A 25,713-nucleotide genomic window follows, 5' to 3' on the forward strand; every position below is an offset into this window, starting at 1 on the left:
AAGTCAGAAAGAGAAAATTCTTCATTTGATAGAGCAGTTTGGCATGGAAAACTGCAAGCCAGTTCAGACTCCCATGATACCAGATTTCCCAAAGACAGTGTGTGATGATGAATTTGATCAGCCTGAGTTGTATCACTCAAAAATAGGATCACTGTTGTATTTAAGCCAGTGGTCAAGGCCAGACGTTGCATGTGCTACAAATGTTCTGAGCCAACGTGTATCTAAACCCAGTACTGCTGATTGGTGTGCTTTGAAAAGGCTTATCAGATATCTAAAGGGGACATTAAATGTATGTTTAAAGATATCTAGTACACAAGATGAAAAACTAGAAGTGTTTGTTGATGCGGACTGGGGAAGCTGTGTAGCTACCAGAAAATCTACAAGTGGAATGGTTATGATGTTTGCCAATTTAATAATTGGATGGAGGTCAAAGAAACAAGGATTTGTTGCGACCTCATCCTGTGAGGCAGAATATGGGAGCCTATCGCTAGCATGCAACGAAATCATGTGGTTTATACAGATACTAAAAGATCTAGACTGTAAAGTAGATTTGCCTATCCAAGTGTATGAAGATAGCCAATCGTGCATTGCATTAGCGGGCTCGGAAATAATGAAATCTGCATCAAAACATATTGCTATCCGTCATGCGAATGTGAGAGATTGTGTACAGAATGGGGTGATCAAACTGGAGTATTGTCAATCACAAGATAATATTGCTGATTTGTTTACCAAGCTTTTGCCAGCAACATGCCATAATGAATTGATGACAAAACTGGGTTTATGTATATAATGTATGTATGTATTGTTTCCGTTGGGGTTTTTCGCATTTAAGAAACAGAAGGGGTGTCACGGCTAAAATGGCCGCTGTTTCTTTAATGCGAATAAAGCTGGGTCAGCATGACTCAGCAGCCTGCAGCAAGTTGTATATATAAGTGAGAAATGTTAGTTTGTGCTGAGGCTGGTGTTTGGGTTGGTTGGTTGATTGGTGCTGGTGTGTATAGTTGTTCAGTTGTGTTTTGCACAAGGACTTTTAAGAATAAAACTCTGCAAGGATATTCTCGTGGACTCCTTTTGTGCCGACAAGGAGACTGAAGAGAAAAAGGGAGGTCAGAACCCTTTCCTTCTTTTTTTGCTTTTTACAAACACTGACAAATGCTGATTTGGGGCACTGTGGAAAATTGAAAATGGCTGTCCACAACTACTGCCAGAAGAACATGCATCAGAGGAAGTGCCCGAGAATACACTTTGCTGAAATCCCTTTCATAACTGAAGCTGGCCACGATCTATCTATGTTGTATTTGTTTTAAAAGCAATTTCTCAATGGGTGAGGTACTCAGCACCAAAACACTTGCTGGGGTGGGGGTGGGGTGAATGCCATTCTACAATGACGCTAGTGACCTGTTCCACTGAATGATCAACACCCTCTCAAAACTGCAATATGCAGGGTCCTTCGGGAAATACCAGCTTCAGATCCATCTGGATTTTTTCCAGCACAGAACAAACAAGCATATCAAAAGATTATCAACTAATCAATTAATCAGCAAAGGGGAGCGTGAGTCTCTCTCTCTCTCTCTCTCTCTCTCTCTCTCTCTCTCTCTCTCTCTGCAAAGAAGCTGGGTCAAATACCTACTTTCCATCATCATATAGCACTTTAAAACCATATCAGAACTTGTTACAACCTCTATTTTGCTGCATCTCTGTTAGATGGGGGCATTATTATTCCATTTGTACAGATAAAACACTTTCTGAGTGTTCAAAGCATTTCACATTCATTACTTCAGTAATAATCTCATATGACGCATAGCCACGGTGGAGAGAGTTATGTGGCTTGTCACTGGATGGCAGGTATGGAACTCAGCACATTTTAGGCCCTGGAATAACCCTTCTCTCTTCTTTTTCCTCAGACATATGTCTTCACTGATAAAGAAGATGATGAGCTACGGGAAAAACTGGGTAATCCGGCCTTCAGTGTTGCGCAAGATCTGGAAACTGACTTCTGTAAACTGTGTGTCAGGAGCGCTTGGGTAATAGCATCCTTACACGACTGACCGTGGGAAAGGGTTATAGCTCAGCCACAGGGCACATGCCTTGCATGCAGAAGTCCCAGGTTCAGTCTTGCATCTCTGAATGAGGTCTGGGGGAAACATTTGGGGTGTGTGTGTGTTGTGGCTGCTCCTCCCATTATTTCTGGGTTGAATCGAATGATTTATTTTTCTGGTATTGTGCGTATATGCGGTTGTGTGTGAGGCGATCGCGTGAAAGTGGGGGAGGGGACGCCTATACTGTAATAGATGGGATAACTCAGTCTTGACTCAGGGCTCAAACATACATGTACTTGTCCCGTGCTGCCTAGACATGGGCCTGAGTGGTTTTGCATTTGCCCCACTGATCCCTCTTGGAAAACTCACTCTTTAGGGCTAAATCGGAACAAACAGCAATGTATGGAAAACCTGATTGCTATTTGTTCTGATTCAGCCGTAAACTGCAGGTTTTCTCTGGGGAAAGTGGCTTGGCAAGAAGAAAACTGCTTGGACTCATGCATTCTAGGCACAGGAGAAGCGAAAATGTGGACAAGCCCTAAGACTGGGAAGACTCAGGTTGAAATCCCTGCTCAGCCATAGAACTCACTAGGACACCTGATAAGGGGCAGTCAGTTTGACTGTCTGTTGAACTATGCTCAATCTTATTAGTATTATTAGTATTTAGTTTGTATACCACCCTTCATCCAAAGATCACAAGGCAGCTCACAACATAAAATAATAATTATTAAATACAAATCAATATAACTGAGTCTATCCTGGGTCTATTCTGAGTATGACTTAAGGCTGTCTGTGTAAAGATAAAGAACCCTGAGAATGAAGAGCCATATCAACCATCAGCACCCGGAGAACAGACTGAGCAGGCACACAGGTAACCCGGACATAGTCCTCTCCACTTTGGTGAGATGTGCTGAGTTTCTATTTACGGTAAATTATACTACTTATTTCTAAATTTGCATGTATACATATCTGCACATTTAATGCAAATTGGCACCTCTTCTACGCCTCCCCCCATGTGTTTCTTCTTTATTGGTGATGCAGAAATCTCCACCCAAGGCTTACGTCTGCGTAGACATGCGTAGACTTGCTCTGGCATCGCTAGTTCCAATCCAAATCTGCTTAATCGACAAGGTCCTCAGGGTCAAATACTGCTATGCTTGGCTCTTCAGCTATCAAGTAATTAGTAATTTCATTTACCGCAGCTTGTGCAGTTCTCCAGAAACACTGAATTAATGGGCAGAGCCAAAAAATATGACATAAAATCTGCAGGTATTGAACTGCAACACCAGCTAACAATCTGTGTTTGGTAAATACAACAAACAGCGCGATCCAAACCCCCAATCTATCCACTGGAAGAAGTTTAGAGGAGTTGGAGTGGAGGTATCTCTCTATACCCTGCCTTGACTTGACTCTGCTGACCTCCACCAATGGCAGGGAAGCCCCAGCAGTGAGGAACAGCTCAGTGAACCACCCAAATGGCAAGTAAGTGGAAGCTACCATTAGTGGTGTCTCTGCTACCAGTAGCATTTCAGGGGAAGGGCTGGACTGGGTCTATACAGGATCTGCTGGATCCTGAGCTGGTCTTACTGCTGTCATGTGTTGACAGCATGCCGGATCTGGGCCTTCTCTTACTTCTTTCTTATTAATAGCTTTTAAATACAAAAAAACAGCATGGATAATACAGGTTTTGATACAAAGAAACTAAGGAAAACTTGGTAAGCACAGGGCTATTTACAGATGATATAGAAGCGTGTAGGTTGTATACGAAATCCATCTATAAGCAAGACAAAAATACGTAGATTGACCTAGACAGGAAGGAAAAATCATAGATAAGCAGGAAGAGAAGTTACACATAATTTCAAATAAAGTCCAAGTATTTTGGTACATAGTTTTTGAGGATCATGTGACATATAATTTTAAAATGGCCACAAACAGTTGTAAAATCTCCTGGATTGCCCTCGCCTCATTGTACTTTCAAATTTTATGTTAATTTTTCAGAAACTGCAATAATTTTTTAAAATATATATATATATATTGCATGTCTAAGTTTAGATTCTTTGCATCCTTCGAGTTCTGAGATATGGTGAAACTCGCAGCCCACCAACATAAAAATGATGAGGTTTCTTAGCCCAATCAGTAAAAACCAGACAATTAATATCAATTTGGATTGTGCAGCACATCAGCATGTGTTGTCAGGCTCATTGAGCATTAACACTGCTATCCAATTTCCCTGCACAACTGGACAATACTGTCTACCGATTATGGAAGATCTGGGCCTTTTTGCTGCATCAGCCTGAGAGCTGGTGGAGCAAAGAGCCATTTTTCTGCCCCACTTCCCCCGCCCAGCTGTTGTGAGTAGTGGGGCAGTGGATGTTGTGGTGGCTGTGCTGCCCCCATGAAGCTCTGTCTCTATTGGCCAGGGCTTTGGATTACTCTGTGTGATGTTAACTAGGTGTACCACTGCTATTGGGTGGGATTCACTGAATGAGTCCTGTCATCAGAAGCCACGTACAAGGATTTCCACTTGAGCAACAAGGTCCCACCCTCCTCCCATGCCCCAGGCCCCCCAAATTGGGGTCAAAAGAACCCCAAGAAGAGCACACAGGACGAGGGGAAGGAAGATCATTCCGTCTCGCAAGCTGAAATAAAATCAGAAGACGGCGACCTTGAATTCCCCCCGAAGAGGTTTTTTTTTAAGGTTGATATTCAACGCTAGTCCTACTCAGAGTATACTCACTGTAGTTAATGGACATGAGTAATGTAGGTTCATTAATTGCACTTGGTCTCCTCTGAATAGGGCTTAACTGAATACCACTCATAGATTTTAAACTGTCAGATCACAATATTGGAAGCACAGCGTTTATTATTATTTTTGTACCATAAATCCATTGTAGTTGCTCTTTTGTTGCCGCCATTTTCTCTCCAGATGAGGCTTCTGTTAAGGAGGTCCTAACTCATTTCCCCAGCTCTCAGAACCTCAATATCATGTTGCTGAGAAAATGAGATCCTTTCCCTGACTAGCGCTATCATTGCTAATGTGATTACTATGCAGAAGGTAATTGGCAACTCTTGTCAGCACCCCCTTGGGTAGTGCCTGGGAGGAGAATAATGACCATCAACGAACCAATGCCATTATCTGACTTTGCTTGATGAGCACTCCCTCGCCTGGTTTTGCTTATCAATAATTTGACTAGGTGTTCAACAATGAAATGTGGGGCTGTTGGTTTTTTTTACGAAGTTAATACAACTTTGAGCTACTGATTCTACTTCGCTCTGTGCTTTCTAGCTAGTGAAACAGGAAGGAAGGAAGGAAGGAAGGAAGGAAGGAAGTCCCTTCACTTTACAATTCCAGCTCAGGCATGCTCAGCCAGTGCCTGCAAGCTGCTGTGTAGAGCTGTCTTTTCAGCTCCTACTTAGGGGTGCAATTGGCAGGACATCCGATAAACTACAGTATTGGGGAAAACCGTTGCCCAAATGCATTGTGGTTCTCAGATCTTGGGCAAGGGTAAACAAGCTTCACTGGAAGTACTACAAATAGTTTTGTTTTTAAATCTAGAACTATCCACAGTACTCCTGCAGAGACCAGAAGAGACCTGTATCTTCTACGAAATCAAGAGGTGGTAAAGGGAGTGATTCAGTCTTGGTGCACAACTAGGGGATTACGGACAGATCTGTCAGGCAGAACATGGGAATATTCAACACCTGTAGAGCAGGGTGGGGGATCTGTGGCCTTCCAGAAGTTGGTAGATTACAAATCTCATCAGCTCTGACCTTTGTTGGCTGAAGCCGATGGCAACTGGAGTTCAACAGTATCCGGAAGGCCACAGTGTCTGCACCCCTGCTGCATTTATTTATTATTATTTATTTCAATAATTTATATACTGCTTTATGCAGTAGTTTTGATGTGTTGTACGATGAAGATACAAAGGAGATGCAAAGGATGAAATCAGTAAAATTAACCACACAGTCAGAAAAGTTTACTTAAAATGCCTGCTGGGGAAAAAAGAAAAGACTTCACCACGCAGCTTAAGTTTAGTAGTGAGGCAGGCCTGCTTGATCTCAATCAGGAGGGAAGTCCACAGAGTTGGGCCCATGATGCTCATGGCATGGTTGCTGGTCATTGCGAGCTGTGCGACTGACTGGTGGATGACCACTAACAGCAACTCTGCTCATGACCTCCATGATCAGGCAGGGACATTAGGAATCTTGCAGTCCAATCTCACTGGACCCAAGTTCTTAAGGGCCTTGCGAATTAAGAACCTTGAAATTGGACTCGTACCATATGGGCAGCCAGTGCACGCTTTTAATCGCCAGAGTTATTTGCTGGTGGTAGTCTGTTCTCTCACAAGTAGTCTAGCTCCAGCATTTTGCACTGGTTGGAGCTTCCAGACCAGCCCCAAGTGTAGCCCTACAAAGAGCGTACTACAGTAATAAAGTCTTCACATTCCCAATGCATGAATTAGGATCCCTGTCCAAGAATGGCTATAGTTTCTGTACTAATCATAGTTGGTGAAAGACACTGCTAGTCAGTCTCTGAGCTTCCAGTGACAAAGATGCATCCAGTAGACTCCCAAACTATGAATCTTTTATTTCAAAGTCCAACCCCACATATAGCAGGTAACTGGGCAATGTCTGTCTTACCCTGTATCTCAACTTATGGGGTGTCTAATTCAAGATATACCAGCATTCTTACTTCTCATTGAGCATGGCTGTATCTAGTTTTATTATTTGGTGCAGCAGCTAAGAAAATTTGAGCAAATATCTTGAAGGAAATACCAGTGAATTTGAAAAGGTGATTCACTTGAGTAAGCTAAGTCAAGCGTAATCACTAAGAGTCTTTATTAAGGATTTATTTTAGCAATGGCTTTTACATTAAATGAGAATTGGGAAGCTCAATTGGTCATGGTTTTTTGCCTTCCAGACATTTTACTTTTTTAAAAAAGCTACTATTTGCAATGGCCTGTGGCTTCAAGCAATAAACACTGACTGAGTTTTTGACTGCCTCTCACTAAAATGGTGACTCTTTGGAGCCAGCAGACTTAAGACAGTTATTGCAGCAAGCCTTCCTCTGTTCACTGTGTACTCAGGCTTATTTAAAAGCCATGGTGAGCTTTCCTCTCATCTAGGCTATTCCCACCCCACTCTCTAAATCATGGGTTGCTAACATGGCTGGCACCATGGGAGCACATTTGCCCACAGAAGCCTTCCCTGGCCGCCCCAGGTTCTTGCCCCCGAGCCCCTCTCTGCTGAAATGAGGTTTGAAAGAAGTCTTTTGTTGCGCACACACGTGTGTGCATTGTTGTAGTGCATGTGCAGCTTCAGGGTATGCTTGGTGCAACAGTTTCTCTCATTTGCAAATGTGCCCAAAGGCCTGAAAATGTAGGGGAGCCCAGCTGGATTATCACAATGTGCCCTAAATGGGGCTGCCCTCGAAGATGACTCAGAAACTTCAGCTAGTCCAAAATGGAGCAGCCAGATTACTGGCTGGGGTTCCCTTTAGAATTCCTATACCCCTTGTTTTAAACAGCTTCATTGGTTGCCAGTTCATTCTGGGGGTGCAACTCAAGGTGCTCATGTTAGTATTTAAAGCCCCAAGACCCTAAATATCTGAAATAACACCTCCTTCTCTACAAACACTCTTAGGTGTTAAGAGACTGGAAGAGGCAGCCAACTTGAAAGTACTCTGGGGGTGGGGTGGGGGAGAAAGGACATTCTCTGTGGCAGCCCCTAAGTTGTGGAACTTTCTCCTCATAGAGGTGTCTCTGGTACCTTCACTATACAGTTTTCAATGAATGTTGAACATGCACCTCTTTATGCTGGCCTTTGGTGCTTGAGATGTATACTTTTAGGACCCACCCTATTCTTGTGTCTGTAGTTTCTTTTAAACTGTTTTTAACGTTTCATTTTAAATTGTTGTGATGTGCCCTGGGACCTTAGGGTGAAACGTGGGTTAATGAAAATAATATACAAACCAGCTTATTCTATTTATATCATTCTCACCCCTGCACAATGACTCTGTGAGGTAGATAGCTGGGAGAAAGTGACGGGTTGAATGTCACCCGAGGAGCTTTCATGGCTGAGTGGGGATTTGAACCTAGGTCTCCTTCAGTTCTGGTCACTATGCTGAACTGCTGCAGAGCATTGCTGTGGTACGGAAGACTTGGAGATGTACTGCACAATGATGCCCTTTGCACTGGGGAAAGGTCTCCCATCTTTGTCTTGTTGAGGGTATAAGCTTGTCTATGTTTGAAGTTGCTTTAAATAAATCAAAATAGGTCCAGGAACCCATCCAGAAAGCGTTTCTCCTTTTCCCATTAGGTGACCACATGATCATCACAAACTGCTCTGCAGAGTACAGCCATCCAGCACTTTCTTGCAAAATGGCAGCGGAGTTTGATGCCTTTTTGGTTAGCGGCCTAAGGTGAGCAAATGGACTTGAGTTGGGAGATGTGACATGGGATGGAGTCCATTTCTGTCCAAGTTTAATGAGATTATTTATTGACATATAAATGTTGTCAATAAAAGTAAACACTTGTTCTCCATAGTTGGCTTTTTGTGGTCTAGTTATCCAAAGCTCCATTCAAACTGTAGTTTGCCTCTGCAAAATTGTCCTAGGAGGGAGCCACTAATTGGAGCCATCTGAGATCACTCAGGAAATGCAAACGGCATTTAGCATAGGTAGCATAAGGAGTCAGCTCCCTCTGATCAACATGCACTACAGAGCAATTGTCTGCTTGCTCCAGGTGGTGAATGCCAAGGTTAGTAAATTAAACTGTGTACGACAATGACGCAGTGACAGAAGTGCAGTTATACCAACCATGAATCAAGTGGCGCCTAGATTTAACTGGTGGGATAGATGCCAAAAAACTGTTCAATAGCTAACTATGACAGGGCAGTCTGGTCCATTAGGGCAAATGGGACACAACCCAAGCAACTCAGTCTGCGCTCAGCCAACCACCAACTGCTTGTCTTCTTTCTTACAATTTGTGTGAGTGTGTGCTTGCATGCATGCCTGTGCCTCTTATTGGCTGTGGCTCCACTCACTGTTGTTCTCCCTGCCTTCTACCCTATCAGTCCCAATGGGCAGCAACCGCCATTGTTATGGAATCAAGTTGAAATTATATTCTCCTCTTGAATCTACCGGCCTTGTATTTCTCCTCCTTCTCCAGCTGGTTTTGCCACCTTGATGACGACAACTACCTGAACCCACAAGCTCTGCTCAAGCTCTTGTCTTCCTATTCTCCAGACCAAGATGTGTATATTGGGAAGCCCAGCTTGAACAGGCCAATTCGTGCCTCAGAAGCTTCGCCTAACAATCAGACAGTAAGTCCAGCCCCTTTACTTCAGGAGTAAACAGCAGGTTGGCTGGGAAATCTAAGGGCAGCTAGGTGAGCTTCTGCACCCCAGACAATAACAACATCTGGTTTATCACAGTTACAACTGCTTTGAGGAGAGAGAAGAATGTATACCAGGGTGATCTCAGGAGCAAATGTTGGGTTCCTATCATAAATTTCAACAAAACATTGAATCTCCTCTGTATTCCACCCTTTGCCTATAAGGGAAGAGACTGCATAGCTCAGTGGTAGAGCATGTATGCTAAATACCCAACATCTCCATTTTTCCTTCTTTCAGAAGTCAGTGTATTTTTGGTTTGCCACTGGAGGTGCTGGATTCTGCATCAGCAGGAAGCTGGCCCAAAAGATGGCTCCCTGGGCAAGGTGAGCAGTGACCACTAAAAGATCTTGTATAAATGTCTCTCATTTCACGTCTTCCTGCAATGGCTGGGGTGGGGAACCTGTGGCCTTTCAGATGTGGTTGGACTCCATCTCCCATCAGCTCCAGCCAGAATGGCCAGCGGTCAGGGACAATACAGATTTGCGTAAAGTTTGCACCTGCTGATTTATATGTATGGAGGCACATTGAGCCAACTGTCTGAGGGAAAGCTGCTCTGCAAGTGAAGTTTTAACAATTAACCCCCTGAGCCATCCCTTAACAATGCTCCTGGATGGGAGGTTAATAGATGTAAATGAAGATGAACATTTGCTGAAGTGTGCGCCTGCACTCACTGTATCTTTCAAAGGCATTTGCATGTGCACGCTGTAGGGATCAGACAGTCCTTAAGGTACTTTGGACCCAAATTGCTTAGGGCCTTGTGAATTAACACAAGAATCTTGAACCTGGCCCTGTGGGCAAATCAGCAACCAGTGCAGGTCTCTCAGTAGTAGAGTAACAGGCTGTTGGTAGTCTGTTCCTGTGAGCAGGTTGGCTGCTGCCTTCTGTACTCCTTGCTACTGCCAGACCAGATACAAGGGCAGCCCCACATAAAGCGTCTCACAATAATCACATCTTGAGGCCACCAATGGATGGGTGACTGCAATCAGGCTGTCGTGGTCCAGGACTAGTCGCAAATGGCGTACCAGCCAGAACTTACAAAAGCACTCCTGGACTCAGAGGTCACTTGGGCCTCTAGGGATAGTGGTGGATCAATGAGTACCCCCCAGACTAAACATTGGATGAACTTTCTGGAAGAGCTGTTAGGCAGTGGAATGGTCTCCCTCAGGAGACCGTGGACTCTCCTTCCTTGGAGGTTTTTAAGCAGAGGTTGGAAGGCCATCTGCTATGGATGCTTCACCTGAGATTCCTGCATTGCAGAGGGTTGAACCTTGGGGTCCTTTCCAGCTCTATGATTCTATGATTCTATGACTGTTACAACAGGAATGACATGTTTTGGGCCTTTGGCAATATCTTAGAACTCTCCAGTGGTTAAAAAAAAAAAAAAAGGAAACTGATTTGAAAACAGGTGCAGACTTTCTAAATGGCAAATGAATATGCATGATGTTGGTCAGCCAAAGGTGATGGCAACCTTTGTTAGAAAACCATATGTTTAGGGAAGAGGTCATTCGTGGTGTAGTGGTTAAGAGTGGTAGACTTGTAATCTGGTGAACCGGGTTCGCGTCTCCGCTCCTCCACATGCAGCTGCTGGGTGACCTTGGGCTTCTCTGAAGCCTCTCAGCCTCACTCACCTCACAGAGTGTTTGTTGTGGGGGAGGAAGGGAAAGGAGAATGTTAGCCGCTTTGAGACTCCTCAGGGTAGTGATAAAGCGGGATATCAAATCCAAACTCCTCCTCCTCCTCGTTGTAGAGCAGGGATGGGGTACATGTGGACCTATAAGTTGTTGTTGCTGGACTCCAGCTTCCATTAACCCCAGCCGGCATGGTCAGTGGTCAAGTATGATGGGAGTTAAATCCCAATAATGATTTGGAGAGCCAAGGATCTCAGTCCCTGATGTAGAGTGATATTAATGCACATGGGTCAATCTCCACTGTAATTTGAAAGTTGTGCTATTAGTAGTATTAGCATGACTACTTTTTTATCTCAAAGCACAATGTTTACATAAGATGAAGAAAAATCGACAAAATATATATGAGACGAAAGCAGGGAATATACCAAGGAGAAATAAAAACAGCTGTTTCAACAACAAAAAAGTTACAAAAACAAAACATATGGTTGAACATTATCATTAAATTTTTCATTCCAGTAATGAATAAACAATGCCCAGTGTTCTACAAACTTGTTATCTAACTGGCATCTTTCCCAAACCCTTATATAATATGTCAGTTCAGTCATTTTGGCTATTTGCCCAATCTTTTCCTCACAGTCGTTAAACTTGGAAGTGGTTGCACTTTTCTTCTTAGCTGCCAAATTAATCTTGATTGTGCACAAAAGGTTAATAATAAATTCAAGATCACGTGTCCCAACTTTTCTAGGTATATCACAAAAGATAGAATCGTTTGTGAATCAAATGGTAATTGGTAATCTATAACATCTTTTACTATCCTAAATTATTGCTTGTCTGCCAATATATTTGTATTTTGGGGCAACATGACCAATTATGAATAAAATCAGCTGGAGCGGAATCATCCCACTAGAAATCTAAAACACACAGATACACATACGCACCCTAAAGTAGCTCAAAAAGGATTTGATTGCACTGATCCTTAATTTTATATACATTTTCTCTCAAGTTCACACAGAATAATTTTGAAGGAACATTGTCCCAAATCTAATTCCATGCATTTTCTATGAATGTTTGAATCTTTCCCCTATTTTCTTTTGTACCACTGAATTTTGTTTCGATTAACATCCAAAACCGATCATGGCCCCGACTGCACTGGCTACCAATTTGTTTCTGGGCCCAATTCAAAGTGCTGGTTTTGATCTATAAAGCCTTAAACAGCTCTGGACCACAATACTTCAAGGACCAATCTCCCTTCCTCTTCCCATATGAACCAACCCAGACCCCATAATCAACATTTGAACCCTTCTCCGTTTGCCTTCTCCACGTGAGGAGCAACACGAGAATGGGCCTTTTCTGCAGTGGCTCCCCATTTGTGGAATGCTCTCCCCAGGGAGGCTTGCCTGGTGCCTTCATTACATTTCTCTAGGTGTCAAGCGAAAACATTCCTCTTCTTCCAGGCCTTTGGCTAATTATACAATCTATAGCCTTTTAAACTGTATCTGTGAGGGTACTGTTTTTGTTACTTACTATGGTATGTATTTTTGCTTTTTATATGGTAAACCACCTTTTGATCCTTGGATGTTGGGCAGTATAGAAATATACATCATCATCATATATGACCAAATACTTGTTTTTAGTCTCAGTAGGAGATATTTACCTTTCCCACTGCAGAGCAAACTGAGAGTCTTGCACACCCTATGCCTGATATCGACACTAGAAGACAATGTAAGAGGGTCAAGGCCCTTTCGTGTTGCCCTTTGCTATGGCTCACTGGCATGCATGCTAAAGAGGAAGTCCTTCAGGAAGTCCTCCACACTAAAGGAAAAATAGAAGATAACGATGTCCAGGTCAGGCAGTCAGGGCTTCTCTCGCCATGTACTTCCTCCCACAAATTGATTTGATGGTTTATCCCTCCTTCAAACTGGTTTGATGGCTTGCCCCTCTAAAATGCTGTGTGCTTAACAAATACCATATCTGAAAATCCTGGGGTGAGGAAAGCCAGAAGATCTTACACTAGATGTTCTTTTTATGGCAGTGCATTTCCATTATACACAATTCTTCCTAATTAAATTATACCACTTCAACAATTTAAAATTTCCTAACAGTCCTAGATCAGGCAGGACCTTATAAATATTGAACAGATGCTAATGGTGAGACATTTGACTCAGTTTAGGTTTATAAATCTTCCATGTCTCCCACACAACTAATATGTACTAAAGGACAGTGTATTTTCTTTAAAATCTATTCTGTCTTATGGCATAATATAATAAATAGTTCAGGGGAAGGGAATTTTTACATCCTAGTGTCCCAATTCTGTGCTTTTATCAGTACCAAACATTCCCTTGCTGCTGCTAAGGGTGATGAAAGGTAGCAAAGAAAAAGATTTGATACAGCTAATTGCCTGCTCCCAACTCTACTGTATGTGGCAAAGACGCATGCCAGTTTCATTCTCATTTTTTGCCTCTAGCCCGAATGAACTTAGTAATATATTGTTGCCAGGTCTTTACAGTTATCAGTATAGATAGGAAGAACCATAAATAATGGTTTGACAAAATTATTATCTTTACTGTACAGATTGTTCCAAACCATTAAATCTTTAAATTAGCCCGTAACAGAAACTTCTGCATTTCCTTAATCACGTTAACATAATTATCCTCAAACAACCTATTCAAGCAATCGGAAGACTATATTCCAGGTATTTAATGACATAGGTTTTCCAGGAAATTTCAGAAAGGAGGTGTGCTTCAACTTTCATTTGTTTCTCTGTGTTTAATACCAGAATTTTGGATTATAAACCCCTGATCTTATAACAAGATACTTCATTGAAAGAAGTAGCAGACAAAGTTATTGTAATGAATTTTCATTCCTCTAGTAAAGTCCGTCCAGTCCAGTCCATAGGATTTATTAATTTTAGCATTTTTCATCACTTTCCCCCTAGTAAATAATGACTTCTGGTTCTATTGCATTTTCAGGAATGAAATACTTTACTTAAAATATCATATATATTGTCTAGAAGACTATGAGCACAAGTCTAACCAAGCCTATTAAGAAGTAAGTCTTATTGAAACAAATGGGGCTTTCTCCCGGCTAAATTGGGTTGGAATTGCAGCCTCAACAAACGCTTCAGATACATACAGCCTCTCCATGTTTGCATGACGAGGAGTCATTTCCTTTGCTACTTTCATTGCCAGGATTTTTGCCAGCCTTTCTCAAATTCTGTACAGCCAATCTTCCAATGATTGAGGACCCCATAACATAGAAAGACCCTATGCACATACTATAGGCTCTACAGCTTCTTCCCTCACTCATGAGCAGTTCGGAGAGAGGGGTATGACAAGATGGCAGTGGCACAGCCCCACTCTCTCCCTCCATGTGATCACAATGGTGTGAAGGACACTGACCCAAAATCACTTCTGTTGCAATACATTCAAAGCTTTTCCCATGGTGTGGCTAGACTATACCAGTTTTTGCCAACTGGGTATTCTCCAGATGTTTTAGACTACAACTTGCATCAGCCTCTGTCAGCTGGCTGGGGCTGATGGGAGTTGTAGTTCAAAACATCTGAAGCATATCAGATTACGATACGATACTATAATCTTTATTGTCATTGTCCCATACAGAACAACGAAATTGAAAAATCTACATAAGACATTCAAAAACCAACAAGCCTGCTTACCCCAGCTATCCCAAGCTGGTTAGCCCGCTAAAAACTCTGATACCCCATTTTTAAATACTCCCATAGAGACTCCTTATATTGCATTTAAAACCAAAATCGCATTTGGGTAGAAACTGTTTCTCAGGCAGCTAGTCCTAGTCTTTATAACCCTGTACCTTCTTCCAGAAGGCAGAAGCTGAAAGAGATCATTTCCGGGGTGTGCACTATCCTGCGCTATCTCTGCAGATTGTTGAAGGCTCTGTGATTCTGTTCTCTTATGAGGATCATGCCTATTTTAAATGGATCAGTTCCTAGACATTTTCCCAAGCTTTTTGCTCTCTTTAAAAAACAACAAACACCAAACCTTCTGCTTGCTGATTTCTTTTCTTTTTTTTTGTTTATTTAAATAAACTGAAAGTTTAATTAACTGCCCTGTCACCACTGACTTTTCTCCATCCCAAATTACAATATGACCCATAGTCTGTATGTGTGTGAGTTTAAAATACTGCTGAATTTTTTCCTTGGTAACATTCTTAAGCAACAGAGTATTTAATTTCCAAGACTGAAACGAAATGGTATGTCCATCTTTCAATTACATGGTTATTGGTGCAAGATCTGCATAAAGCTGAGACTCTTACCTTAACATCTACTGTTTGTGCTAAAACACCCGCTGTGAAGAGACAAAATGAATATATAAATGTGAGTAATGCAGTCTCAGGTCAATGAATAACAACACCTCCATGAATCAATAGGCTAAAAAAAGCTCTCGAGTCTAGATTCTTCATAATACTTCTGGAAACATTCCAACCAGAGAGACCACATCTTGATTTGTCCAGACTCAATGGATTTATCCAACTAGGGTCCATTGTAATCCCTTCCTACAATCATCTTGCCTTCAACAACATTTTGCAGGCATTGAAACAGTCCTGGATTCCCTCTCTCTCCTTTGTACCAACAATTATAGATATAAATACATCCCAAGGTGCTGTTTTGATCTACTACATATGTGCCTTTCACAAATTGTCTATTCTCATATGCAAAATAATATAATTTCTTTTTTTTAAAAAAAGACCAATTTGACATGTATTTTTAACAATTGCTACTCTCCTTTTTAAATAAAACAGGCTGCAAAAATGGCTCCTAACTTTCATGTTAATTGGTTATGAACAGCACTGGGGACAGATTTAGGCACTTTGTAGATTTTGTATTTCCAAAATATACAGGGCCACTGAAAATCTCTTTTGTGTCTAGCAGAAACTAATCCCTGGGGTCCACCAAGACAAAGGGCAGGTTATAAACAAACAAATTAAGGTTGCAGTCTTAACCTACCAACTTGCTATAAGTCTTATTGAATTCAATTTCTGAATAAAGAGTATATAGCAGGGTTGGGGAACCTGCAGCCCTTCAGATGTTTCTGGACTTCAGCTCCCATCATCCCTATCCATTGGCCATGTTGGCTGGGGCTGATGGGAGTTGGAGTCCAACAGCAATTGAAGGGTTACCTTTTCCCCAACTCTGTAATAATAACACTTCATGCGGCCAATGAACTGAATTGTGGGCCTCCAGATGTTGTCAGATCCCAGCTCACTTCAGGCCAATGGTGAGAGATGATGAGCGTTCTAGTCCAGCAACTTCTGAAGAGCACCACGTTGGCTAACCTTGATGTAGATGATGGTGTTGTCAGCCTGCCTAACTTCTGTTGACCTCTGCCTTAACTGTGCAAGCCTGCTTGTGTTTTCTCAGGAGCCCCATTGTATTCAGTGGTGCTTACTCCCAGGTAAAGGTGCATAGGATTGCAACCCAAGACTATTACAAACTATATGTTTTTGAGCTCCAATAGCAATGGCCATGCCAGGGCTTTCCCTCCTTTCTCTCCCTCATCCCATTTTGCTGAACATCCAGCCTGAGACATTCCGGAAAAGTCAAAACTTTGCTTACTATTTGTGATATTTTAGTTACCCCCAATAAATGTATTACCCCACAGTAGTTTTCAGCACAGCTACTTCTCTCTCTCTGCATTCAGTTACCATCCCTCCCACTTCTAAATATGGATTTCTTGCAGGGGGAAAAAAACCCAGCAGCTTCCCTTCTCTTTTTGAAGTTTTAAACCAAATAATGAACTCATTAATTTTCATATTACACAGGAAGTGGGCCAGGAAAAGGAAGCTGCCCTGTTGAGGAACTTATTAGCACATTTGTCTCCTTTACACAGAGTATTGATTCAGACATCTGATTTGCAGGCAAAGGGGGTTCAAAAGGAATAGGGTGGATTTGTTGAGCACGCATTCGAAGAGTGAAAAGACAGCTGAATCTAGAGGCTCGGCCATTGACTGGTTGCAGTTTAGAGGACTACAAAGCTAGCACCATTCATTGGCATTCCCCAGCCTGGTGCCCTCCACATGTTGGTGGGCTATGTAGCTTTGCAAGAGTTCCCCCCTAATGGATTGATGTAGGCATAAATACAAGGGAAGCCTTTCTAATCCCAGAGAACAACTCTTAAGAACCTGAGCTAGAAGCTTCCTCCTGTTTGATTCTCTGAGCAAACACTGATGGGCCAAAACTAGCAGATGTACAAGAATTGAATGAAGCTTGACCTCCAAGTCATGATGGCTATATATTACTGCCAGGAATGTAGGCATATTATTATTACTATTACAGAGCCAGACATTGGTCTATCTAGCTAGGTATTGTCTACACTGCCTGGCAGCAGCCATCCAGGATTTTCGATGGGGGTTTCTCCCAATCCTACCTGGAGATGCTGGGGATTGAACCTGGAACCCTCTGAATGAAAAGCCGTGCTCTACCTGGGGAAAACTGCAGTCAAATCCGACAGTGCATATTCTTGTTACTTGGTGAGCTTGGGAGCTAATGACCCCAGAGCTGTATTGCTGATAGGCAGAGACTCAGACCATAGAAATGTAATTGGTAGAGAGGGCTCTGTGTGATGTCATTTCCCCCTCCTCTCTTGAGTGGGAAGAATCAAAGAAGTATTTCCTATTCCTTCCCTCTCTCTTTCTCTTCGACCGGCAGGAGGACATCTGACTGTGCCAAGGGCTGGCAGGTGGAGGTAGAGGACCAAAGCAGTGGGCTGTTCTCATCCACCGCATTCAAGAAATCCAATAACAGAGTTGTGCACAATTGCACACAATTATCATTGTGCGATGCTAATTAAAAATAGTATTTAAACCCAATAAAATGGCTATGATTGTACAGTGGTGCCTCGCAAGACGAAAAGAATCCGTTCCGCGAGTCTCTTCGTCTTGCGGTTTTTTCCGTCTTGCGAAGCAAGCCCATTAGCGGATTAGCGCTATTAGCGCTATTAGCGGTTTAGCGGCTATTAGCGGCTATTAAAGGCTTAAGGGATTAGCGGATTAGCTGCTAAAAGGCTATTAGCGGCTATTAAAGGTTTAAGGGATTAGCGGATTAGCTGCTAAAAGGCTATTAGCGGCTTAGATCAGCTGATAAGCAGCTTAGATCAGCTGTTAAGCGGCTTAGCGAACAGCTGTTAAGCGGCTTAGGGGCTTGGGAAAAAGGGGTGGGGAACCCCAGGAATCGCAAGACATTTTCATCTTGCGAAGCAAGCCCATAGCAAATTCATTTTGCGAAGCACCTCCAAAACGGAAAACCCTTTCGTCTAGCGGGTTTTCCGTCTTGTGAGGCATTCGTCTTGCGGGGCACCACTGTAGTGCCACACAACTTGAGGCCAGAATTACACAGATGTTTATGTATGTGTGCCACCTCTCAGCCCTACCTGCCCACTATGATATAATTCACATTCCCTGGAGAAACACGGGTCTTCCACTATCCCCACTGTCAGATTCCTTTCCTTAATTTTATGAAATGAATGGATCTGGCCTGCTTTGTTTTCCAGTGGCAACAACTTCCTGATCACATCTGAGCTCATCCACCTCCCAGATGACTGCACCGTGGGCTATATCATTGAATGTAAGCTAGCCGGTCACTTGGTCCCTAGTGACCTGTTCCACTCTCACCTGGAGAACTTGCACGTCATCCAGGGTCCCCAACTTACTAAGCAGGTGAGATGATGCAGGAAACACCATCTTGCCCTTGTTGGAGAGAGTGGGCACTTTCCAAATGAACTGTTTTTGAATGACAGTTCAGATGCATGAAATTGCCCCTCCGCTATGCATTTGTTGCCCAGGATCCAATCATCTCCTCTTGAAGTTGCACATCGGTCGCCGTGATATAGCATTTTCTCAGTCGAATTGGGATGTGTTGTATTTTGTACCTGGGGGTAACATAATTCTTTCCCCAGATGAACTCATCCATTGCTGCTGAGATTGCTGGGGCCAGCCTTACACTTTTCGCTACCGCCTGTGGCATGATATCTCCCCATCCATTATGTGTGACCAGATAGCCTGCTATTGTCTTTGAATGGGGATTCGCAAGACTATCAGAATGCGGCTGGGGTTGTCTGGATAAGAGAGAGGGAGGGAGGGAGGGAAGGAGAGTCAGGAGAAGGAGAGAGGAGCAGGCAGGAAAGCAGTCATTCACATCATCTCCTCAGTAATTGTGACACTGATTGAATCAATCATGCATTATTTAGAGGAGGTTTTCCTGACAAATGCTTCCCCAGACACTTCTCTGCAATAATAGGCAAGGGGATGGAAAAGCAATTAACTAGCCAATAAAACTTCTGCCAGTCAAAGTCCAAGAAAAGGCAACTCCTTCCACTCAAGAATAGAAGTCTTAGTGCCAATAACTTGCCCTCTTCTCCCCTGAGGGCAGTGTGACCCAACCAGCAGAATCACAGAGCGAAACTCTGGCTGGACTGTACCATTTTAGAAAGCGGAGGGTAGGTCACATGTTTCAAGGGTGGGGAACTTGTGGCCCTACAGATGTTGTTGGACTCCAGTTCCCATTGGACCCCTTCAGCACAGCCCAATGGTCAAGGGTGAAGGGAGGAACACCTAGCAGCCAATGAAAAGGCTTGGTAAGTTAGAACACTTCTACTGTTGTTGTTGTTGTTGTTAAACAAATGTATAAACTGCTTCATAGAATAAAGCCATTGAAGCATTGTACAAGATAAAGATAGAAAATAACACAAAAATGCAAGCTTTAAAATCAATGAAATAATTGCAACAAACTCTGAAAGCAATAAAACAAAACAACAACATAGCCATTTCTGCCACTATGCTGTTAATATTCCATAAATGACTGGGTCAGACCTTGGGGAAACCTTAAACAAAAACGGGTTCAGTAAGTACCAAAGCATTAGGCACCTGCCTAATTTTGGCAGGCGATTGATTCCAGAGGGCTGGAGCTGTGAAACTAAAAGCCCAGTTTCTAGCACAAGCTAAGCACACACTCTCTCAGCAGTGCCCCATTATACCTGGTATAGTAGTTTCTATGTTGGTTTTTTAAACACCAACAGCATGGGGGGGGGGGATGGCGGCAGAGAGGTTTCATCTTGAATGCTCCATCCCAACTAGAACTGCCCCCATGTGATTCTGCTGGTTATGTACTTTAGCTCTTTAATCTGATCCCTTGCATGGCAATTGCTCAAAGGCAGAAGAGATGCGAAGAGCTTGGGAAAATATGGCTAAACCTGTGTTCCCAACAAGTCTGGAGCACCTGGAGAAAATAGAGGTTACTAGAAACTACCCAGGCATTGTAATTTGGCTTTGAATAGTTTTCAGGTAGCAGAATGCATGTGTGTGTAATAAATTGGAGAGGGCAGGAGACTCGTACCGCTGAGAAGTATCTTTGGCTGTGATGCGTGAAAGGAGTTTGTTGCCCACAGGGCATGTATATTCCTCAGTCATCTCTCTTCCTTTCTGGTATTTCCTTGTAGGTCACTCTCAGCTATGGCATTTTTGAGAAGAAGCTCAATGTCATCGAGCTTTCTGGTCCCTTTTCTCCACAAGATGACCCTTCCAGGTATCTCCCATGAGAGCAGATCTTTCACAACGTGCTGGCAATGTTAAGAGGGCTTGAAGGACAAGGGTAAAAAGCCTGAATAGAGCCAAACCGGGGGTACCAGCAGAGCTTTGGGTAGGGACAATGCTGATGAGGAGCAGAAGCCTGCAGTCCTACGGCCAGAGCTGAGCCAAGCATTTCTGCTGCTCATGGTTTGCTCTCTTTTATCACCCTTTAAGCTCAGCCTTTATTGCAAAGTCTGGAACCGAAGCCAAACATTCAAGGTTATTCAGCCCCAAGGGGATGGGCAGGGCGTACTTTGGCTGAGGCGCCTATTAAATCTACACAGGATTAGAGGGTGAGAAGCATCCATCTAGACATTTCGCTGCAGTGCAGTGTGAGAGCATCTGGTGTTGGATGGGGCACTGGGGAGCACGTACTCCTCACATGCAGCCCTTTCCCCATCTGCAGCAAGAGCCGTCTCTTTACATTCCTTCTCTCTCTCTCTCTCTCCCTCCTTTCTAGGTTCCGATCGCTTCACTGCCTTCTTTATCCAGACACTTCCTGGTGCCCACAGCCAGTCATCCTGTGAAAACTGCTCAGAAGGTCTGACCGTGAATGGTGGAGAAGAACATGAGAAGAGCCCTGCTGGACCAAACCAAAGATTTACCTAGCCCAGCCTTCTGTTCTCACAGTGGCCCAGGGGCCCAGGGGCTGGCCACAAGCAGGACATCAGTGCAGCAGTACTCTACTGCTCCTGATCTCCATCAACTGATGGAGATGCCTGAGGCAGTTCACAGCCATCATGGCTAGGACCTCTTGATAGCCTCATGCGTCATAAATTTGTTTATTCCCCCTGTAAAGCTGTCGAGTATTCCAAATCCCTGTTCAACAGAGACCACAGTAGCTGTGTGTTGACTTAGCTGAGGGCTTTATTGATTACTGAAGGAACAGCTGAGGCAAGAGGGGAGATACGTTAAAGTGTGTGGCAAGAGGATGGATTGAGAGCTGCTCTTCAAGTTATGTCAAATGAGGAGGTGTTGTTGTTTAGTCGTTTAGTTGTGTCCGACTCTTCGTGACCCCATGGACCAGAGCACGTCAGGCACTCCTGTCTTCCACTGCCTCCCGCACTTTGGTAGTTCTTACATTCCAGGTTCCTATGCAATATTTTTCTTTACAGCGTTGGACTTTCCTTTCACTTCCAGGCATAGCCGCAACTGAGCGTCCTTTCGGCTTTGGCCCAGCTGCTTCATCAGCTCTGAATCTACTTGTACTTGTCCTCCGCTCTTCCTCAGTAGCATGTTGGATGCCTTCCGACCTGAGGGGCTCATCTTCCATTGTCATAACTTTTATATGCCTGTTGCCTTTGTCCATGGAGTTTTCTTGGCAGGGATACTGGAGTGGCTTGCCGGTTCCTGCTCCAGGTGGATCACGTTTGGTCAAAACTCTCCACTATGACCTGCCCATCTTGGGTGCCCTGCTCAGCATAGTTCATAGCTTCTCTGAGTTATTCAAGCCCCTTCGCCACGGCAAGGCAGTGATCCATGAAGGGGGTCAAATGAGGTAGTAGACTGCAAATGTGACTGCCCTTGGGCCAACTCACATAACATCTGCTGTGAATCATATCTCCTTACATGCCACATGTACTTTCATGTGGGACTCAGTTCATATGCCTTGCCTATGCTATCGCTTTTCATTTTGATGGATGTATCACACTGATGACCTGGTTCATCACATGTGATGCTCTACGTGTGCCTGAAGGTATGTTGAAATATGCAAGCCTTGTGTTTTTCCTGAAAGTGTCACACCACTGCTTTTGAACTTTGGGTTCACAGATGTTGCCAGACTACAAATCCCTTCATCCATGGACATTGGCTGAGCTGGCTGTGGTATGTGGGTACCCAAGGTTCAAGAACACTGTTCTGTATGCTTTAGGGACCAGGGTCTTGTCAGATTGGCATTCTACCCTAACATTGACAGCATCAGTTGTGTCACTGTTGCCTACAGGGATGGACAGGCAGTGGGGAGATTGGGGCAGTGCAGATGCACCAGCAGGTGTGCCAGAACATTTGCACTGCATGGACTTTGCTGCCAACTTGCCCCTCCTCCTCTACCTCTCAGGAAGCAGCAATGATGTGACTGATGGGTGGTTACCACCCCACCACCCTGACTCCTGCTGGTCATTGAGATAACCATCAGAGACTTCTCTGGGTGTACAAATTGCAAAGATTGATAACAGTCAAAGAAAAATCCAAGAGCAAAAAAAGATGTGAACCATGTCTCTTGTGCAGTTGTCCTCTATTTTTGCTTTCCTCCTGGTGACCTAAGGCAGGTTGTGACTAGAGAGAGTCTCTGGGGCCATAGGCCAGTGGAAGAGCTTCTGCTTTACATGCAGAAGGTCCCAGGTTCAATCCCCAACATCTCCAGGAGGCCCTGAGAAAGACTTCTGTCTGAATCCTTGGAGCATCACTGTCGACTCACTATATTGCAGTGCCCACCTTTGGAATGGTCTCCCCATGGAGACGCACCTGCCATTCCGGTACCCAGCTTTGTTTTCCTAGGCTTTGCCAGACATTGTAAGGCACTGAGAAAGTTGTGTTTTCATCTGCTGCGTTTTTACTCTTTTTATCTTTCACTGGCTGTTCAAATATTATTGCATTTAATGTTTGATTGTATTGTTCTGTTTTTATTGTGAGTCACTCTGGGAATGCACACTTGTTGAAGGTGTCGGATGAGCAAAATTAATCAATACATAAAATGTCCAAGAATGATTCTCTACTCACTGAAATCTGAAAAGGCACCCTTAGCTGTATCTGCAGTAGCAAAAGTAATGGGAGGCACTTTTGTTTCTCTACCAATTAAGGCAGCCTTCTCAGTTACGTCCACGTCTGCCCAACATAGCACAATTCAAGGTTCTGGCCTTGACTTATAAAGCCACAAGGACGTATGGAAAGCCTGATGGATCAGGCTAAAGTCTGAGTATCCTTCAGAAATCCTGAACTGGGTTTTGGCAGACGCAAAGTTAGGGGTGGTAATAATAATACTGGTAGCAACAATAATTAATTACAGTGGTGCCCTGCAAGACGAATGCCTCGCAAGACGGAAAACCTGCTAGACGAAAGGGTTTTCCGTTTTGGAGGTGCTTCGCAAAACGAATTTGCTATGGGCTTGCTTCGCAAGACGAAAATGTCTTGCGATTCCTGGGTTTTTTTTCCCCCTCCCCCCTTTTTCCCAAACCCCTAAGCCACTTAACAGCTGTTCGCTAAGCCGCTTAACAGCTGATCTAAGCCGCTTATCAGCTGATCTAAGCCGCTAATAGCCTTTTAGCAGCTAATCCGCGAATCCCTTAAGCCTTTAATAGCCGCTAATAGCCGCTAAACCGCTAATAGCGCTAATCCGCTAATGGGCTTGCTTCGCAAGATGAAAAAAAACCGCAAGACGAAGAGACTCGCAGAACGGATTCTTTTCATCTTGCGAGGCACCACTGTATAATTTTGCGTGGGGTAGGGTTAGGCTGAGAGATGGTAACTGGCCAAAATGAGCATTATTACTCTGTCAGAATTTGAACTTGACACCCTAATGACATAACCACACTAGTGCCATTTGGATTTTGCACCTCAGGCACCAGATTGTTTAGGGCTAGCTCTGCCTCTTTGTGAATCAAATCTGATGATTTTGTTAAACCACTTTCTAGGGATCTGGAACTTTGGCATTTCCTACCAACTTCTCAAGCAGCAGATTTTGAAAGGGCTGCCCTTACTCTAACATTCTACGTGACTCTACACCTTAACATTTTGTCTCTAAGGAGCCTGTTCTTTCATCTGAGAAGTTCCTGGCGACAATCCTGGCCTTGTAACTTCCAGCTATTCCTCCCTCTGAGTACACAGAGGCGTGTGAATCAAATAACAGGGCACTGATCAAAAGCCCTGGGAAAACGAAGCCTGCACTTCAATGAAATGTGAATCAGTGTGCGTTCTGAAGCTCTTGGTGCGAAATGAACCTTTTAAATAAATAAATAAATTTGAGTGAATGAATGGTGGAGAATTCATTTTTTATTTTTTGATCAGGACAGAAGCTTAAGACCTTTTGCAGAATAATCCACAGTCTGTAAAAGGAGGTCCCTTTCTTTAGTCTGTCCAATGCTTTGAGCTCCAAAACTTTAAGAAGAACCATTCTATCTGAAGAACAAAAAGAAGGATAAGCAGTCCTTTCTTATGGGGGTACTCAGGGGGTATGCAGTACCAGCACCTATTTCCCCCCTAAAAGACATGCACTGAGGATAAGGAGATCAATGACCACCAACCTGCCCACAGTGAAAGTCCCTACGCACAAGAATGAAAAGAACAAGAAATTGTATCTGCAATATACCACACAAACAAACATGCCAATTACTATGAATTACCAGTAATACTCCATTTCAGCTAAATGTAGTCTTTCTCAAATTTGTATAATTTGGGAAGAATTATTTTTGTGCTGAGCTTTAAGGCAGCATCTCTCCTTGAAGTTCGACATGAAAAGACTCTTACCCGAGGGACTAGGACTGGGTTAGGCAAACTCAATAATAGATTACATTTGGGGCTTATCTACACTGAAGCAAAATGTGGATTTGCACCTGCCTGTCTCCCCATTAATGTAGGCGGGGGTGCATCTGCAAGTCTTCCTTATCTTAGTGTTGTCCTGGACCTACCCCTGCCCCGCGCCCATCCTTTAAATGTAGGTTTTCCCAATCCTGGTCATTCTGAATTTTCCAAGCATTGAGAAGCCCTGCAATTAAAAGGAAAGGTCTGGGGTGATGCTGGGATGGGGAGGGCATCATGTGGATGCCCCATCATTAGGTAAAGGTAAAGGTACCCCTGCCCATGTGGGCCAGTCGTGACCGACTCTGGGGTTGCGCGCTCATCTCGCTTAAGAGGACGGGAGCCAGCGCTGTCTGAAGACACTTCCGGGTCACGTGGCCAATGTGACGCCGTTTACCTTCCTGCTATAAAGCGGTACCTATTTATCTACTTGCACTTAGGGGTGCTTTCGAACTGCTAGGTGGGCAGGAGCTGGGACCGAACGACGGGAGCTTACCTCGCCGCGGGGATTCGAACCGCCGACCATACGATCGGCAAGTCCT

The 25,713-nt window shown here is 43.7% G+C and overlaps 1 protein-coding gene across 1 annotated transcript in view; it reads left to right on the forward strand.

The window, feature by feature from the left end:
• MFNG (MFNG O-fucosylpeptide 3-beta-N-acetylglucosaminyltransferase) overlaps nt 1-21,633 on the forward strand; it is a 30,310-nt gene extending 8,677 nt beyond the window's left edge. The window contains exons 2-8 of the mRNA XM_083400831.1: nt 1,905-1,953; nt 8,358-8,460; nt 9,209-9,362; nt 9,672-9,757; nt 18,586-18,751; nt 20,530-20,615; nt 21,120-21,633. Of these exons, the coding sequence (XP_083256957.1) occupies nt 1,905-1,953; nt 8,358-8,460; nt 9,209-9,362; nt 9,672-9,757; nt 18,586-18,751; nt 20,530-20,615; nt 21,120-21,186 (711 nt within the window). The 3' untranslated portion in view covers nt 21,187-21,633. The remainder of the gene's footprint in view (nt 1-1,904; nt 1,954-8,357; nt 8,461-9,208; nt 9,363-9,671; nt 9,758-18,585; nt 18,752-20,529; nt 20,616-21,119) is intronic.
• Nucleotides 21,634-25,713: the final 4,080 nt, after the last annotated feature.

The sequence above is a fragment of the Podarcis tiliguerta genome, assembly GCF_965153285.1.
Source record: "Podarcis tiliguerta genome assembly, chromosome: 10".
NCBI classification, from domain to species: Eukaryota; Metazoa; Chordata; class Lepidosauria; order Squamata; family Lacertidae; genus Podarcis; species Podarcis tiliguerta.